This window comes from Lissotriton helveticus, chromosome 12, assembly GCF_964261635.1.
Source record: "Lissotriton helveticus chromosome 12, aLisHel1.1, whole genome shotgun sequence".
Taxonomy (NCBI): domain Eukaryota; kingdom Metazoa; phylum Chordata; class Amphibia; order Caudata; family Salamandridae; genus Lissotriton; species Lissotriton helveticus.
Genome location: NC_136073.1, coordinates 871,674,588 through 871,692,432, shown reverse-complemented (window position 1 = coordinate 871,692,432; position 17,845 = coordinate 871,674,588). Strand labels below are relative to the sequence as shown.

General features: G+C 43.3%; 1 protein-coding gene across 2 annotated transcripts in view; it reads right to left on the bottom strand.

Annotated features, from left to right (window-relative positions):
- The window catches only part of CPAMD8 (C3 and PZP like alpha-2-macroglobulin domain containing 8), a 1,183,022-nt gene that overhangs the window by 652,188 nt on the left and 512,989 nt on the right, over nt 1–17,845 (bottom strand). For both annotated transcript variants that reach the window (XM_078671323.1, XM_078671324.1), the window contains exons 32-33: nt 13,364–13,500; nt 2,419–2,574 (exon numbers count right to left, since the gene is read on the bottom strand). In XM_078671323.1, the coding sequence (XP_078527449.1) occupies nt 2,419–2,574; nt 13,364–13,500 (293 nt within the window). The remainder of the gene's footprint in view (nt 1–2,418; nt 2,575–13,363; nt 13,501–17,845) is intronic.

Genomic DNA, 17,845 nt, shown 5'->3' with positions numbered 1-17,845 from the left:
TTATACAACTACATACTGCTTTACTATGGTACCCTGGACTCCCACTTCAATGACGGGGAATGGTTCAAGCATGTGAATCTATGAAAGATACCAATCTATACTACTATTATAAAGGAAGAACTTTGAACCTTTGTGGCGGGTAAACTCGGGAACCACAGCGCCAATCCACACACCCGATACATCGTTGTAATCGTCAGGGTGTGCAGATGGACATAGGCTATATAAGCTTAATAAATATACGTTATTTAAAAAATTTACCGAAAAAAAAGTAGTCCCTTGGAAGAAGCGCTGGTCGCGACGTGAAGCAAAAATGACAATCCTGAGCAAGAGGAAGCAAAAGGAGCATTACAATAGTGAGCCAAACGGTGCGTTACTGGAGGAAAAAGTTATGTGTGCAGGTTACAAAAGCGTACATCGTGAGCAAGAGGAAGCAAAAGGAGCATTACAAAAGTGAGACAAACGGTGCATTACAGGAGGAAAAAGTTACGTGTGCAGGTTACAAAAGTGTACAAAGTAAACATAGAGGTATAATACTGCATTACAGGAGGAAAAAGTGACGTGTGCAGGTTACAAAAGCGTACAAAGTAAACATAGAGGTATAATACTTCAATATATGGAGGAAGGCTCCGGGGGACCCACGGACAACGTTGGGGCGGGCGGGGGCCCTGAAGCCTAATTGCTCCCGGACAACGTCGGGACGGTCTGCTAGTACTGGATAACTGAAGTTACAGGTGAGTAACTCGTTTTTATCCCAGTCTTCCGCCGCTCAGCTTGATGTACTAGCTCTTGAGGTCTTGTAGTAGAGACACTTGGAATGTATCTGATGACTGCATGGCCAGTCTGAGAGTGGTGAAGTGTCCTTCCATGAAGTCTTAACATGCACTGAAGTGTAAGAAGTTGTGCTAATGGTGCAGTTGCAAGCAGAAAGTCCAAAGAATAAGGTGGTTACTATCTTATCTTCTTGATTTGCAAGATCCTATTTAAAGTCATTTTCTATTAGAGTTTATTTGACTGCTACCACTGCTTACCATAAGTGTCATTTTTAGGCATCTTTTTCACAATTCCAGTAATTAAGGATTTCCTGGAGGTGTTTCAGGGCAATGTTTCCTCCAGATAATAGGCCTTCTCTTACTTGGGAATTGAATGCAGTGCTCTCTAAACCGATAGGTCCTTCCTTTGAGCCAATACTCTAGGCAGATTTAGAGCACCTTTCGTGGAAGTTTGTTTTTTAGTAACGTTAAATCTGCCAGGAAGGTGAGCAAAGCCTTATTAAAAAGCAACTCATCCTTCTTTTCTCACAAAAGCTGTTTTTGATTTTCAAGTTTGAGACCATTTCCTTGCCTACAGTGAGCATCACGATTTGATAAATTTCTGGTACGCAAGTTTGAAGAGAACTTTCTGTCTGGTAAACATCAGAAATAGGTCATCAGGGGAGCTTCACTCAGCCACCTTCAATCATTTACTAACAGTCAGGCTTTTCTCTGTTCTTACATTTTACATTACATGTTCTACTTTTTCTGTCAAACACCCTGATGTAATGTACTGTAGTGTTGTGCTTTTTGAGTATGGGCTGAATATTTATTTCATGGAGCTCTGTCAACTGCTGATAGATAACTGCAGTGCATTAAGTGAACACTCTCAATTCATACATTTGCAACCAATGCCAATAGTCATAACCAATGTCCGGAATTATTGTAAATTAGATTTAGGGCCTTATTACAACTTTGGGGTTCCCTCAGTGGCGCCGCAACCGCGCCGTCTGCTGGAGGTCCCCCAAAGCTTTGGGACACCCGCCTCCCTGATCAGAAGTTTAATCCTGATCAGGCCTGGCTGTGGTAGACTAATAGGAGAGTCTAACATGCAGTCTCATAGGAGAGCCTAACAAGCGGCCCGCTATCGTGTCAGTGCCTGCAGCATGTTCCTCGACGGTGTGGCAGGCGTGCCAAACCGTGCAGGAACAGGGGGGCAATTACAGGCTGGACAACTTGTGCTCCCCGTCATGCAACCCTAGGAGCGGTCAAAGGGTAACTCAGAATATGGTTGGTGGTGCCGCAAGGGCACCACCAGCATATTCCTGCTCCTGACCGTTACACAACCGGTGCGGGATCCTGGCTCCCCAGGGGACGCTGCGATCCTGTAGTGGTCCAACTGCCCCAATCTTAATACTGCAGGCGAACCAGCAGTTTGGCAGTGGTCAGACCGTCACTGCACGCCCTGCGGACGTGTGGACTGCCGTACGCGTAACAAGGACCTTAACCATGATTTCTGCAAAGGTATACATGAGTTTCTGTTGGGCACTTAGAGACAATTTAATTATATTGAGCGACTTATCCATAAATGTTCATAATAACAATACTTAATCATCTTTAAAGAATTGTATCTATAATATGTACAATAGGCTGTACAGAGGAAACTTACCACAGCAGACTGGAGAATCTTTTTATTGTGCTTGTTTAGCTCAAATGTCTCCTGATAATCCAGATTAGTTGACGCTAAAGAGACTGTAAGGTTCACTCCTCCAAAATATGAAAGTATAGCATACTCTGATAGCGCTTGTAATGCTACACAAGTGTCCTAGGGCAAGGATAAAAACATTACCTATGAAGGTTTACTAGAGGGAGAAGAACATTATCTGCACAGACATCCTATAACAAGAAAGATAGTTTTGTTTCTGCTAAGCGTCAATCAGATAGTTCAGAACAGATACACAATGAGGGTTAAAGACTTGAACAGATTACTTCTCTAAAGTATTAAAGCCAAGTAACCTAATCTAACTGAAAAAAAGAATTTATCGATCATGTAGGATCGTAAACTCAAAGGACTTTTTATTAATTTGCAAAAACCCCCCAAATGAATATGTTTGTTATAGAATTTTTAAGTTTTTGAAAATTTCACTGAAAATGTACTAAATGAGAATGTATAAAGCATATATTTTATTTTGTGGTCCTCAAAAGAGTACCGTTACAAATAAACTTTTTTGACTTTTGACTTACTAGTCGCCTTATAAATTTTATATATATATATATATATATATATATATATATATATATATATATAATATATATATATATATATATATATATATATATATATATATATATATATATATATAAAATTTATAAGGCGACTAGTAAGTCAAAAGTCAAAAAAGTTTATTTGTAACGGTACTCTTTTGAGGACCACAAAATAAAATATATGCTTTATACATTCTCATTTAGTACATTTTCAGTGAAATTTTCAAAAACTTAAAAATTCTATAACAAACATATTCATTTGGGGGGTTTTTGCAAATTAATAAAAAGTCCTTTGAGTTTACGATCCTACATGATCGATAAATGGGCGTAAGACATAGTAATCTTGCCTTCACAATTTCTGTGTTAGGACATATAAAAAGAAGGTGTTCCAGATTCTGATTGCCCCCTTGACAAAAGGTACATAAAGCTGTCTTGTCTGATCTCCAGGAAGAAATAAAAGTTAGTACAGGAAGTATTCCCAGGCGCAGCATCATAATTGCGCGCCTTGCACCGTGTATGAGGGTATAGTCTAGGTAGGGCAGGTATTGCTTGTATTCATGGGAGTCCACATAGGTCTTATACAAAGATAAATTAGCACAATGTAAGTGGTCAATGTCATAACTCAATTTAGGGGTGAAGTTTTTAAAAAATAGTTTGAGTTGGGCTGGAGACCATGTAGACAGAATTTCCACACTTACTTTAGCAAGCTGAAAAGCCTCTCGCATGTTTTTTGAAAATGTGAGATTGGTAGAACCGGTGTTAAATGTCTCAACTTTTAATAAACTTCGTAGAGTGCCTTCTTTAGAGTGGAGAAGGTTATAGGCCCACCTTATGATACTAGCTACAGCTGTAGCATAGGCACTCGTGATGTTGCATTCCAGTCTCAACGCCTGTACTGGAGTCGATGTGGAGATTTTCAATAACTTTTTTAGTATTTTACCTTCAGTTAAGTTCATATATGACCATTGATTAATGGGGATGTATTCCGAAGCATAAGATATGACCGGCGGAATCTTGGCTCGATAAACTTGAATTAGTGCAGAAAAGTGCCTATGTCCAGTAGCAGAATATAGGCGGGACAAAGCCCCAGCATGTAGGTCACATTTCCTTTTTAGATGATCAATTTGACTGTTGTTACTCGCGTTTTGTGAGAAGATTCTGCCCAGGTAAGTATATTCCTTTACCTGCTCTACTTTCTCCCCTCCCAACTTCCATTCGTATCTCACCCTTTTCTTCTGGATTGAGAAAGCAACCACTTTGGTCTTATTTATGTTTGGAATTAAGAAATTTTTCCTAGAGTACTGATGTAAAATATCTAGGAGATTTTGAAGTCCGAATGGTGTTAGGTCGAACAAGACAATGTCGTCCGCGTACAGCAGGGAGTGAATATACTCATTGGCTATCTTTGGCGGAGTACTTAAACCTTGTTGTGGTTTGGATGGTAAATCACTTAAGTACAAAGAAAATAAAATTGGAGCCAAGAGGCACCCTTGTTTTAAGCCGTTAGATGTGCGAATTACCCTTGATAGGCCCTTATCACTCCCCATTTGGACACGGCACCAGGTATCATTGTGTAGATTCACTATTAAAAGCAATAGCTGTTCCGGTATGCCCATTCTTCTCAGTTTTGACCACAGGGTCGGTCTATCTACTCGATCGAAGGCTGTCGAGTAGTCTATGAACGCTGCATAAATGGTTTGCTTTTTCCCTGATACATATTTGTCCAGAATGGTTTGGAAGATCGCTACATTGTCAGTCACTGCATGGTTTGGACGAAATCCAGACTGAAACTTAGGGATTAAACCCAGGGAAAATGCCCAAGTTTTCAGCCTATCCAATATTTCTGCAGCAAAGATCTTCCCGGCAGCATCCATGAGGGCAATTTGCCTATAATTTCCCGGAATGCTTCTTTTTCCTTTTTTATAAATCGGGATAATTATACTCCCCTTCCAGGAGATTGGCATTTTACCACTATCGATTATATAGTTAAATAGTGGCGAGAGCAACCGTCCCCACTCTTTGTGGTCAATTTGATAGGCCTTAATAGGTATCTGATCGGGTCCCGACGCACCCGTACTTCTTGCCTTTCTTATGATCGTAGAGACAGACACTGCCGACGTTTTGTTGATTTTCATGTCATTCTTTCCCAGAGTTTGTACTTCAGCCTCACCATTATTAATAGACTTGTTCAGACCGTATAGTTCTTGAAGGTAAATTTCCCAGTCTTCTTCTGTGACAGGAGTTGCTTCCAACTTTTTCTTGGTTCCGGTCATTATTGCAATCAGGGCCCAATATTTGCGCTGGTTGTTTTGTTTAACTGCTTGTTGGATTTCAATCCAATTAGTGTCCTGCTTCATTTTTTCCTGTTTAGTTTTTTCACGTCGTACTTGATTTTTTAATCTGTTGATTTCCTTTTTATTTGTAATTGAGAAATTCAAATACTGGGCCCGTATCAACCTGTTAATTTGTTTTACGACTGGTTTATTTGAATTTTTATGTTTACTACTTCGTTTGCTTTTCTTTGATTTTGATTGGTCTAACTTACTTTGTAATGCATATTTCAGCTTATTTAATATGCAGTCAAAGTTCTTTATAGGATCGACTGAGTATGTAGTAGTCAACAGATTAGTTTGGGAGATGAGTAGCCTCACATGGTCCAAATTTTCTGTCCCCCAATATATTCGGCCCCTCGTTGCGTTTACTTCCAGTTTGGTTTGATGAAATATCGGCTGATACTGGAAGGTGGACTGTGCAGTCCATTCAGTTGATAGACATAAGATAGCATGATCACTTTCCTCATTGAATGTAATCGAAAGTTGACTCATTTGATCTTTTTCTCCGATCCCACATATGAAGTAATCAAGGATAGAGGGAGATCCATTACCCTGCCTCGTATACGATGCTGGTTTATCACCATGGATGTTACCGTTTAAAATTGTCCCGTTAATTCTAGGGAGAAATGATAATAGTGCGCGACCTCTCCTGTCAGATTTCATTCCTTTTGGGAGTACAGGAAGTGATGTTTCCAAAGATTCCTCTTTAAAGAGGAGAGCCCACTTCTTTATTTCGCAGTTTGACATTTTTGCATTCATGTCTCCCATTATAATATATGGCAAATTAAATTGGTCTTCAATAATGTGAGAGATGGTCTCCATTAGGCGTTCGAACAACAGATCGCAGTTGCTACTGGGAGGTGCATAGACGTTGAAGAGCAGTATTTTCTCAAAAGTGGCTGATATTTTAGATTTAAGAGATACCTTTAAGCATTGTAAATTATCCGTATTTGTATTAATTATTTCTTGTAACCAAGAGTGATCTTCTTTTAATAAAATTGCTAGACCACCTTTGGCATGCCCCCTTCTAGATCCTTTTGCCAAGGTTTCATATACATAGTATCCTTTTTGTTTAAAGGGATTAGTGATCCATGTTTCCTGTAAACCAATAATATCTGGGAGGATTTTAGTTACATACTTCATTTTTTTGGCAGTCTTCCCAGCCAAATTCCAGGACAGTAGCGTTAGACCTTTGCTAAACTTGATATTGTTGGGGTTTAACAGATTTTTTACTGTTTAAGGTTTCAGATAACCATGCCCAAGATTTTGTTGAGTTCTCATTATTGCTAGGACTTAAGTCCCTGGACCATACTGACCTCTCACCTTGCTTTACTTGTATTTTTAGTGAGTCCTTTCTCGTGGAATTTGATACTGATTCTCCCCAGAGTGTGTTAGTAATTTCACTTCTTCGGTTAGTTAGGATACCTTTGTTTAAATTATTGGGTATGGGTTCAACTACGGAAATTACGTCATAACCATTTTTATGTAGAATTTCCTTCTCCCTTAGTATGATTCCAGGCAGAACTGGCGAAAAAAAGGATACCTGTGCTAGTTTGTTATTTTCTTTATTCGGAAAGAGAACTAGATCAATTTCATTGCTTGTCAGAGAGATCAGAGGTGGCATTTCTTGTAAAAGGTTCAGTATTCTACCGCGATTCAATGGCATCTTGTCAGTAGGAAACAGTTCTTCTATAATTATATGCTTAGATGGAATTCCTTCCCATGGTTGAGAAATAATGTCTTTCGCTTCCTCAGTAGCCTTGGTAATTCGTTCTTTTGTTCTTTTTTCTACCACTGGACAGAATTCTTCAGTTTTTGGGTTCAGATGTGTTACCAACTGAGTTTTTTGAATTTCTGGAGAGTTCAACAAGATTATGGGAGTGGATTTTTGAAATTTCAGTTTATTCCCTTTTTTTCTCTGTATTCTCCTTAGTGGTTTTCTCTTCTTCTTCCCCCTAGCATTTTCCCTCTCATTACTTTTTTCAGACTTTTCTTGTTGACTACTTTTCTGTTCAGCAGTGACTCCCGATGACTCTACTTTGTTGTCCCTAATACCCTGATCTTGGTTATTGTCAGACACTTTGTACGAAAAAATAGGAAAATGCTTATTGCTATTTCCATTAATGATTTCCGATTCTTCTTTAAACAATTTTTTAAGAGAATAGGTAATAAGAGGTTTGTTCTTCTTTCTTAAATCCTTTGTTTTAGTCACAATTTTTGCTATGTTATTCGTTTGCGTACTAGCTTCTCGTTGTTTTGGAGTCATATTTCTATTTTTTTGGAGATCTTCATCTTTTAATGTTTCGACTGAATCAAGTTTTTTTGAAATGTCTTTATTTTGAAATAATTTCTTTTTTTCTTCAACCAGATATTTCAGTATTCCTATTTGTACGTCCAAAGTGTCATCGGAATTAGCAAGAATTTGACCAAGATGAGTAAGTACTGATTCCAAGATTTCCTGCAGTGTAAAAAGCGCCTTTGAGAGAGGAGAAGTAGTATTTCCAAAGGTTAAATGTGAAAAAATTGGATCAGTGAAGTTGGCCTGGTTTGGGTATAGGATAGGGGATTTTTCTGGTGAACTAGTTAAAGGATGTATTTGGCTCAATAGTGTTTCAGATTTTTCTTGTTCTGGCTTCGTATTGATACTTATAGACACGTCAGAAGGTATCTCATTTTCCTGTTTACTTATTGGTATTATAGGGGTTATTTGAGCCGCATCTAGGGACGGATTTTGGCGTTCCCCAGTGAGAGAAATATTTGCCAAGTTACTTTCAGATTTAGTCTGTCCTTGATTGTCAGTATTCTGGACGAAGAGAGGTAACGAATCGTAATTTTCCTTATTTATAGAAAGATCCAGCTTATTTTGGTTTTCAGTTGAAAATGAAGATACTGTTTTTTTCTTGGAAAGGGTAGAAAAATATGTGTTTATAGCTGGAGTACTTGATATTTGGCCAGGTTTCTGTGAGTTATCTGCAGACTTTCTAACAGCTGTTTCAGTCCCCATACGCCTCATATAGATTGTTCGTGAGCGAAGTTTTTTTACAGCCCTCATAATTGGGATCAGAAGAGTAATTGATGGTATGTTAATCGCAGTTGATTTTATGTAATTATAGAATCTTTATTTCAGGATTTGAGATAACAATTTGATCCGTAAGACTTGAAATGTATTTTCAAATTGGTTTCGAGATATAACTTTGGTAGATCCTCGATGGCTAAGCATAAGTGGGGTGGCCCGTCCCGTCCTCGGTCGTCCCCGGACGGCCACAGACGGCCCGCCCTTTGCCCGGGCTTGGCCCCGCGCTTGGTCCCGCACGCGTCCCGCTACGCGTTGACCCGGTTATAATATATAGTTGTAACGCCGGTGGGCGTGTCGCCTGGGGGAAGAGGAACCAGCTGACCCCAGCTGGGATTTCTGGTCCTCGCAGTCCCCCGGGCTTGACGCGCTGTAGTTCTTTTTCCCTGGCCTCGACCCTACTGACTCCAGCTGGGAGCGAAGGGCAGAGCGTGCAGATTGCAGCTCACGCTCACACCAGCGAGTCAAGGGGAGGCGCACCACGGGGCAAAAAGGAAGACGAGCGTCAGCTCTGGCAGCAGAAGCGGGATACAATCAGCAGATAGGGATAGAGATCCCTCGTCAGGCACGAATGAGCAACAGTTCAAGGTGATCAGAGAACCGGTGAGTGGCGCCCGCGAAGCGGGTGTCACAAAGCTTTATCCTGCCTCGTCAGTAGGCGTGTCCGTGGGCGTGTCGCCTGGGGGAAGAGGAACCAGCTGACCCCAGCTGGGATTTCTGGTCCTCGCAGTCCCCCGGGCTTGACGCGCTGTAGTTCTTTTTCCCTGGCCTCGACCCTACTGACTCCAGCTGGGAGCGAAGGGCAGAGCGTGCAGATTGCAGCTCACGCTCACACCAGCGAGTCAAGGGGAGGCGCACCACGGGGCAAAAAGGAAGACGAGCGTCAGCTCTGGCAGCAGAAGCGGGATACAATCAGCAGATAGGGATAGAGATCCCTCGTCAGGCACGAATGAGCAACAGTTCAAGGTGATCAGAGAACCGGTGAGTGGCGCCCGCGTAGCGGGTGTCACAAAGCTTTATCCTGCCTCGTCAGTAGGCGTGTCCGTGGGCGTGTCGCCTGGGGGAAGAGGAACCAGCTGACCCCAGCTGGGATTTCTGGTCCTCGCAGTCCCCCGGGCTTGACGCGCTGTAGTTCTTTTTCCCTGGCCTCGACCCTACTGACTCCAGCTGGGAGCGAAGGGCAGAGCGTGCAGATTGCAGCTCACGCTCACACCAGCGAGTCAAGGGGAGGCGCACCACGGGGCAAAAAGGAAGACGAGCGTCAGCTCTGGCAGCAGAAGCGGGATACAATCAGCAGATAGGGATAGAGATCCCTCGTCAGGCACGAATGAGCAACAGTTCAAGGTGATCAGAGAACCGGTGAGTGGCGCCCGCGAAGCGGGTGTCACAAAGCTTTATCCTGCCTCGTCAGTAGGCGTGTCCGTGGGCGTGTCGCCTGGGGGAAGAGGAACCAGCTGACCCCAGCTGGGATTTCTGGTCCTCGCAGTCCCCCGGGCTTGACGCGCTGTAGTTCTTTTTCCCTGGCCTCGACCCTACTGACTCCAGCTGGGAGCGAAGGGCAGAGCGTGCAGATTGCAGCTCACGCTCACACCAGCGAGTCAAGGGGAGGCGCACCACGGGGCAAAAAGGAAGACGAGCGTCAGCTCTGGCAGCAGAAGCGGGATACAATCAGCAGATAGGGATAGAGATCCCTCGTCAGGCACGAATGAGCAACAGTTCAAGGTGATCAGAGAACCGGTGAGTGGCGCCCGCGAAGCGGGTGTCACAAAGCTTTATCCTGCCTCGTCAGTAGGCGTGTCCGTGGGCGTGTCGCCTGGGGGAAGAGGAACCAGCTGACCCCAGCTGGGATTTCTGGTCCTCGCAGTCCCCCGGGCTTGACGCGCTGTAGTTCTTTTTCCCTGGCCTCGACCCTACTGACTCCAGCTGGGAGCGAAGGGCAGAGCGTGCAGATTGCAGCTCACGCTCACACCAGCGAGTCAAGGGGAGGCGCACCACGGGGCAAAAAGGAAGACGAGCGTCAGCTCTGGCAGCAGAAGCGGGATACAATCAGCAGATAGGGATAGAGATCCCTCGTCAGGCACGAATGAGCAACAGTTCAAGGTGATCAGAGAACCGGTGAGTGGCGCCCGCGAAGCGGCTGTCACAAAGCTTTATCCTGCCTCGTCAGTAGGCGTGTCCGTGGGCGTGTCGCCTGGGGGAAGAGGAACCAGCTGACCCCAGCTGGGATTTCTGGTCCTCGCAGTCCCCCGGGCTTGACGCGCTGTAGTTCTTTTTCCCTGGCCTCGACCCTACTGACTCCAGCTGGGAGCGAAGGGCAGAGCGTGCAGATTGCAGCTCACGCTCACACCAGCGAGTCAAGGGGAGGCGCACCACGGGGCAAAAAGGAAGACGAGCGTCAGCTCTGGCAGCAGAAGCGGGATACAATCAGCAGATAGGGATAGAGATCCCTCGTCAGGCACGAATGAGCAACAGTTCAAGGTGATCAGAGAACCGGTGAGTGGCGCCCGCGAAGCGGGTGTCACAAAGCTTTATCCTGCCTCGTCAGTAGGCGTGTCCGTGGGCGTGTCGCCTGGGGGAAGAGGAACCAGCTGACCCCAGGTGGGATTTCTGGTCCTCGCAGTCCCCCGGGCTTGACGCGCTGTAGTTCTTTTTCCCTGGCCTCGACCCTACTGACTCCAGCTGGGAGCGAAGGGCAGAGCGTGCAGATTGCAGCTCACGCTCACACCAGCGAGTCAAGGGGAGGCGCACCACGGGGCAAAAAGGAAGACGAGCGTCAGCTCTGGCAGCAGAAGCGGGATACAATCAGCAGATAGGGATAGAGATCCCTCGTCAGGCACGAATGAGCAACAGTTCAAGGTGATCAGAGAACCGGTGAGTGGCGCCCGCGAAGCGGGTGTCACAAAGCTTTATCCTGCCTCGTCAGTAGGCGTGTCCGTGGGCGTGTTGCCTGGGGGAAGAGGAACCAGCTGACCCCAGCTGGGATTTCTGGTCCTCGCAGTCCCCCGGGCTTGACGCGCTGTAGTTCTTTTTCCCTGGCCTCGACCCTACTGACTCCAGCTGGGAGCGAAGGGCAGAGCATGCAGATTGCAGCTCACGCTCACACCAGCGAGTCAAGGGGAGGTGCACCACGGGGCAAAAAGGAAGACGAGCGTCAGCTCTGGCAGCAGAAGCGGGATACAATCAGCAGATAGGGATAGAGATCCCTCGTCAGGCACGAATGAGCAACAGTTCAAGGTGATCAGAGAACCGGTGAGTGGCGCCCGCGAAGCGGGTGTCACAAAGCTTTATCCTGCCTCGTCAGTAGGCGTGTCCGTGGGCGTGTCGCCTGGGGGAAGAGGAACCAGCTGACCCCAGCTGGGATTTCTGGTCCTCGCAGTCCCCCGGGCTTGACGCGCTGTAGTTCTTTTTCCCTGGCCTCGACCCTACTGACTCCAGCTGGGAGCGAAGGGCAGAGCGTGCAGATTGCAGCTCACGCTCACACCAGCGAGTCAAGGGGAGGCGCACCACGGGGCAAAAAGGAAGACGAGCGTCAGCTCTGGCAGCAGAAGCGGGATACAATCAGCAGATAGGGATAGAGATCCCTCGTCAGGCACGAATGAGCAACAGTTCAAGGTGATCAGAGAACCGGTGAGTGGCGACTAGTAAAAAGGATAAACCACAGCAACAAATTCAGTAGACAGAGCAAACTTGTAGATGTTTTAAACGTTGTTTTGTGGCATTGTGAAGCTTAGTTTGGAGAAATTAAGTTATCTGAATGATTTTAGGTCAGAAAATCATTAGCAAAAATATTGTCAGAAACAAATATTGTGCCTAATTATCGTATACAAAATCGTCACCTCATTGGGTGTAGATGATATATTATTAACTCTAGTAGGGCAATATTTTTGTAAACAATGTTTAGGAAACAGTGCTCCGGCCAGTTGCTATTTTTAGTATCGTATCCCAGTTGATTAAACACATGTTAGCTGAGTTTGGATCATACGGAATTTGTACATAAGTGCGGTACTGCTATGATAACTAGCAAAATAGTTGCCTCAGACAGTATGACAAAGGAATTGTCAAACCATAAATTATTGTTCTGTTACCTATTTGAGTAAAACTGCAGATTTTTTATATGGAACGCAGAATAAAAAGATAATAATACATTAACTTAATGTAAATTATAGGAGCTGACAGGAATCAGAAATGATCGCACTTCTCTTTTTTTGCTAAATGTACACATACAATACACTGGTAATGGCCTTAGTTTATCTAGAAATAAATATGAGATTTAAGACATGTTTATAAAAACAGCACGGGCCACAGTTAATTACAATTTGTCCATTACAAACGGCTACTTACTCCCACAATGACTTCTATGTTGCCCTTTACCCAGCACGTATTTATTACACATTACATAGAGTCATTCCTCTATATTAATCAGATCTATACCCAGCACACTGATTAAAACCTGACGGCGAGAAGAGCAGTAGAATCTAACAGCATATAGTGCTGAGGAGGCATTTTTTGACTGCCATTGTCCTGGATTATACGAAGACTGCAGATCACTCCACATTACTGGCAGAGATGTTGATCCTACCTGCATGTAGAACCCACCTGCTACTAAGAGAAACCCCCCACCAGCATTATCGCTTCTTCTGTTTTGTAAGCTGCAACTGAACATTCTACAATCTCTATTGCTTTTGTACATCAAAGGGTTGAGTTGAACTCAGTCTATCTTGCAAAAAAACTTCACATTTTTTAGGCTCCATTTTTTCATTTTCCTTCAGCAGGAAAATGTATTTGTTCTGCATATTATACTTGATAAAATACCTTTGCACTTTATGTGATAGAGGGATCAGGACATTTTCTGATACTTGGATAAAGTACACACCTAATCAAACCATGTACATTTATGCCATTACAGAAAGCAGGCACTTTGTTGGATGTTTTGCTTTGATTACCTGTGTGGACGAGAAGCCCCCAAGGGCGTTTCTTTGCTGAGAGAGCCATTTAACAACAGGCAGCGCCGAAACAACATCCCCTAGAAGTGTGTATGTGAGCAGAGCATAGGCTGTCATTTCCACTTCTGCAGAAACCACTAAAGAGGTGACAAACGAGAGCAAGAAAACACTTTTCAGGATTGTTACAAAATAATTTGTTTCATTCTTTTGCATGTGGTGGAAAGGAAGCTAATTCTCCCAAGCAAGGGAAACTGTAGGTGCAACAAGACGGTAATATTGGTTGAAAGAAATTTCCAATCCACAATTTGTGAAGTGTGTTTGGTTCCCTCTGCCCCAATTCAAAATGTAGTCCTCCTAAACTGAGAAAAATCCTAACTTTAAGACTTTCGGTATTCACAGAAGGCATTTAGGAGTCCTAAAGTTAGGAGTCCTAACTTTACTACTCCTAAACTGAGAAAACCCCTAACTTTCAGACTTTCGGTATTCACAGAAGGCATTTAGGAGTCCTAAAGTTAGGAGTCCTAACTTTACTACTCCTAAACTGAGAAAAATCCTAACTTTCGGTATTCACAGAAGACATTTAGGAGTCCCGAAGTTAGGACTCCTAACTTCTGTAAATACAGAAACGAGTAAGTGCTTTCTGTGAATACCAAAATGAGTAAGTGCCTTCTGTGAATACCAAAATGGTAGTAAGTTTAGGATTTTGTCTTAAGTTAGTTCTGTGAATCGGGCCATGGACTTTCGCTGTAAATGGTCTTAAGAGTTTCCCAACCAGTTGTAATTTCCCCATTCCTATCACAGTATTAATTTTACCATAACTGCTGCTGATTGTCTAGTAACAGCTGCAACAAAACTAGTCAAACATCAGAAAATATACTAGGTTGGATAATGTGAACTATACATAGATTAACATGAACAGATGCTCCATTTCGCAAATTGCAGAACATTATCATTGGATGCCCTGGCTTTCAGACAAATAGGACAAGATATGTACAGAGGCATTGACCTTGGCCCGATTGTGTGGTGTTTTGAGATGTTCTCGCTTAACCTATGGCATGTTATCCTTACAGGTTTTGTTAATTGATATTTGTGAATTGGGCCTGCACTGCTTTCCTCTCTCTACAACTGAACACCCATGTCACTTCGTCAACTTCAAATCAGCTTCATTACACAAAAATCAATCTCACAAGAAAAAAACACCTCACCAGTCTTGAAGGATAAGGTAAATTCATTAATTTTTTTAATACAATATTGCCTCCATTTAAATAAGCTGCAAGGACGATAGAATGCTTACTGGACATGGCCAAAGAAAACATGTCCCAATTTTAAACCAGTTAGGTCTGAAATAAAGGTAATTGCTTGATGGGCCCTCTGAATGAAACGTATAATATATAAAATAAATATTAGCTGTTTCGTGTGGGACATTTGGTCCCATTTATGGTTTATTGTTTATGTTTTTCCTTTACTTTAGCTTCAATAGCTAAAGTAGGTTTTAAATTTTCCTTCATAGAATTGATATTCATAGAAATGTAAACTTCAGATATTATTTAATTCAATATATTTAAACTAATTACAGTTAATTCAAAATTAAGTTAATAGTGTTTTAGCATTTTCTATTTGTTCCTTCATTTAATATGAATATACACAATTAATTGGCATTAATATTTAACGTACACATATTGTTACTAATTTATTATAAACTTTAATTGAAAAAAATTAAAATGTCCCGTACTTTACAATAGAGAGAGCTCTAGACTGTGGAGTCTCCCATTAATAAAATATTGGGGAAAAGTCAAAATGTTTAATAAAATTTATAATAAATTGGTAGACATATTTTTATATTAAATATTCATGTCAATTAAATGCATATATGTATTATATACTTAAAATTGTGTATATTTTGTTTTATATATTTAATATAATACCAGTTCACCATCTTGGGTATGTCCATTAAGTCTAATCTGCCTGCCTCCCCTGAAAGCCAGGCCAATTACCATGGTAATGATTTCTATAGGAAGCGAGCTCTTTATATGATATATCAAAATGAGAAATACGGTGTAAAGAGTCCAGGAATTCCCTTATAAGTGGACAGGGGGGTTGTTGTGACAATCCCAAGGTGCTCTGTTAGGGTATAGTGTGGTCGAGCAGCCTTAGGCTTATCATAGAGGAGTAGAATGCATCTGAAAATACACACAATGGTCAACACATGAGACACACGACTCAAAAAGGAGATCCACACCAGTTTATAACAAGCATTTACAATGCAACGGTCTCGGCATTGCAAAAGTTAGAGCTATTAGCATTGTAAATGAACGCGAGTTTAAGGTCTTGACATTGTAAATGACAAGGTCTTTTATTTATGTTTTAAAAACTAAAACATAAATAAAAGTCATTGTCATTTACAATGCCAATAGCTCAAAGTCGCCTAATGTGTATGGCAAACTACAGTAGCCTCCTGACGAGTGCCCTTTCACTTAATTTTTTACAAATGAAAGCCCTGGCACTTTTTTTTTTTTACAAATTAAGCACGGGTGGTGTCCGTGTGTGCATGGGAGTGGTGGTGTCCGTGTGTGTATGGCAGTGGTGGTGTCCGTGTGTGCATGGCAGTGGTGGTGTCCGTGTGTGCATGGCAGTGGTGGTGTCCGTGTGTGCACGGCAGTGGTGGTGTCCGTGTGTGCACGGCAGTGGTGGTGTCTGTGTGTGCACAGCAGTGGTGGTGTCCGTGTGTGCACAGCAGTGGTGGTGTCCGTGTGTGCACGGCAGTGGTGGTGTCCGTGTGTGCACGGCAGTGGTGGTGTCCGTGTGTGCACGGCAGTGGTGGTGTCCGTGTGTGCATGGCAGTGGTGGTGTCCGTGTGTGCATGGCTGTGGTGGTGTCCGTGTGTGCATGGCAGTGGTGGTGTCCATGTGTGCATGGCAGTGGTGGTGTCCGTGTGTGCATGGCAGTGGTGGTGTCCGTGTGTGCACGGCAGTGGTGGTGTCCGTGTGTGCACGGCAGTGGTGGTGTCCGTGTGTGCACGGCAGTGGTGGTGTCCGTGTGTGCACGGCAGTGGTGGTGTCCGTGTGTGCACGGCAGTTGTGGTGTCCGTGTGTGCACGGCAGTGGTGGTGTCCGTGTGTGCATGGCAGTGGTAGTGTCCGTGTGTGCATGGCTGTGGTGGTGTCCGTGTGTGCATGGCAGTGGTGGTGTTCGTGTGTGCATGGCAGTGGTGGTGTCCGTGTGTGCATGGCAGTGGTGGTGTCCGTGTGTGCATGGCAGTGGTGGTGTCCGTGTGTGCATGGCAGTGGTGGTGTCCGTGTGTGCATGGCAGTGGTGGTGTCCGTGTGTGCATGGCAGTGGTGGTGTCCGTGTGTGCATGGCAGTGGTGGTGTCCGTGTGTGCGTGTCCGTGTGTGTAATGAAGGAAGTGATGAGGCGTACACACTTAGGCAACTGAAAAACAAAGCAGTGCCTCTTTGACTGGATTGTCATCCGTTCTTTACTGTAAAAACAAAAAGCACTTTAATGCATATGAACTAAATGCAGCACATATAGTATAGATACGCAAAAAAAGTATTCTCTAGCTCCTTACCAGCTAAAGATATAACTCCAGATATTATAGCATCTGCATGCTAATAACTATGTGTGAGTCGGACGTGGTGCCCGCGCACATATGCTCACAGCGTGTAAAACATGCAGGAATGGGGCATCAAGGATTCCCAAACGTTGCTCAAAAATGTGTATTCCCTATTATGTCCGCTCCCCCCGAATTAACAGAACTCTCACATAAATAAGAGGGATTACTCCTGGCTAGATGTAACAAAGGCCAAAGTGTGCAAAACTTACATAGTAGGAACAGATTAATCTAAAAGGGCAGAATATTCATTTTTACAAACATCCAACTGTTAAAAAAATATGCAGCGATCACAAGTAAAATAACCAAAATCCTGAACACTTCTACAACCCCTTATAACAAAAGCTCTTCAAAAATCAAACTATAAATATGCAGTGAACTAATTTTTGAAACGCCTTTGTATGAGTCAAAATGAATGTATACTCTGTAAAACACAATAATGAAGGAATAGACTTTGAATTGTACAGACCTTGGTCAAACACAATGATCAACTGCAGACCAGTAAGATGCAAACACTGCAATGTGCAAATGTGTATTCTTGAGCGGACATTAGGCAATGTAATCATGACAGCCTCGCATGCAAAATAACGAAGAAAAATCAAGTTACTTTCTATTTACAGTACATCATGACACAGTCTTCCTTGGCATTTGGCAACACAATGACGACATTTTCCGTCAATACCATAGTACATCAGCTTGGCACACAACTGAAGGGCAACACCACAAATGTATCAAATAGAAATTCTGTACAAGTGCACTTTGCAGGCAGCACAGGGGAAGGAGACCTGGCTAGATACTGCTAGTGAAAAACCTGACCCTGCCTGTTGATCAGCGCCGTGCGCTGGTATGCAGACTCCCCCTGCATTCCACA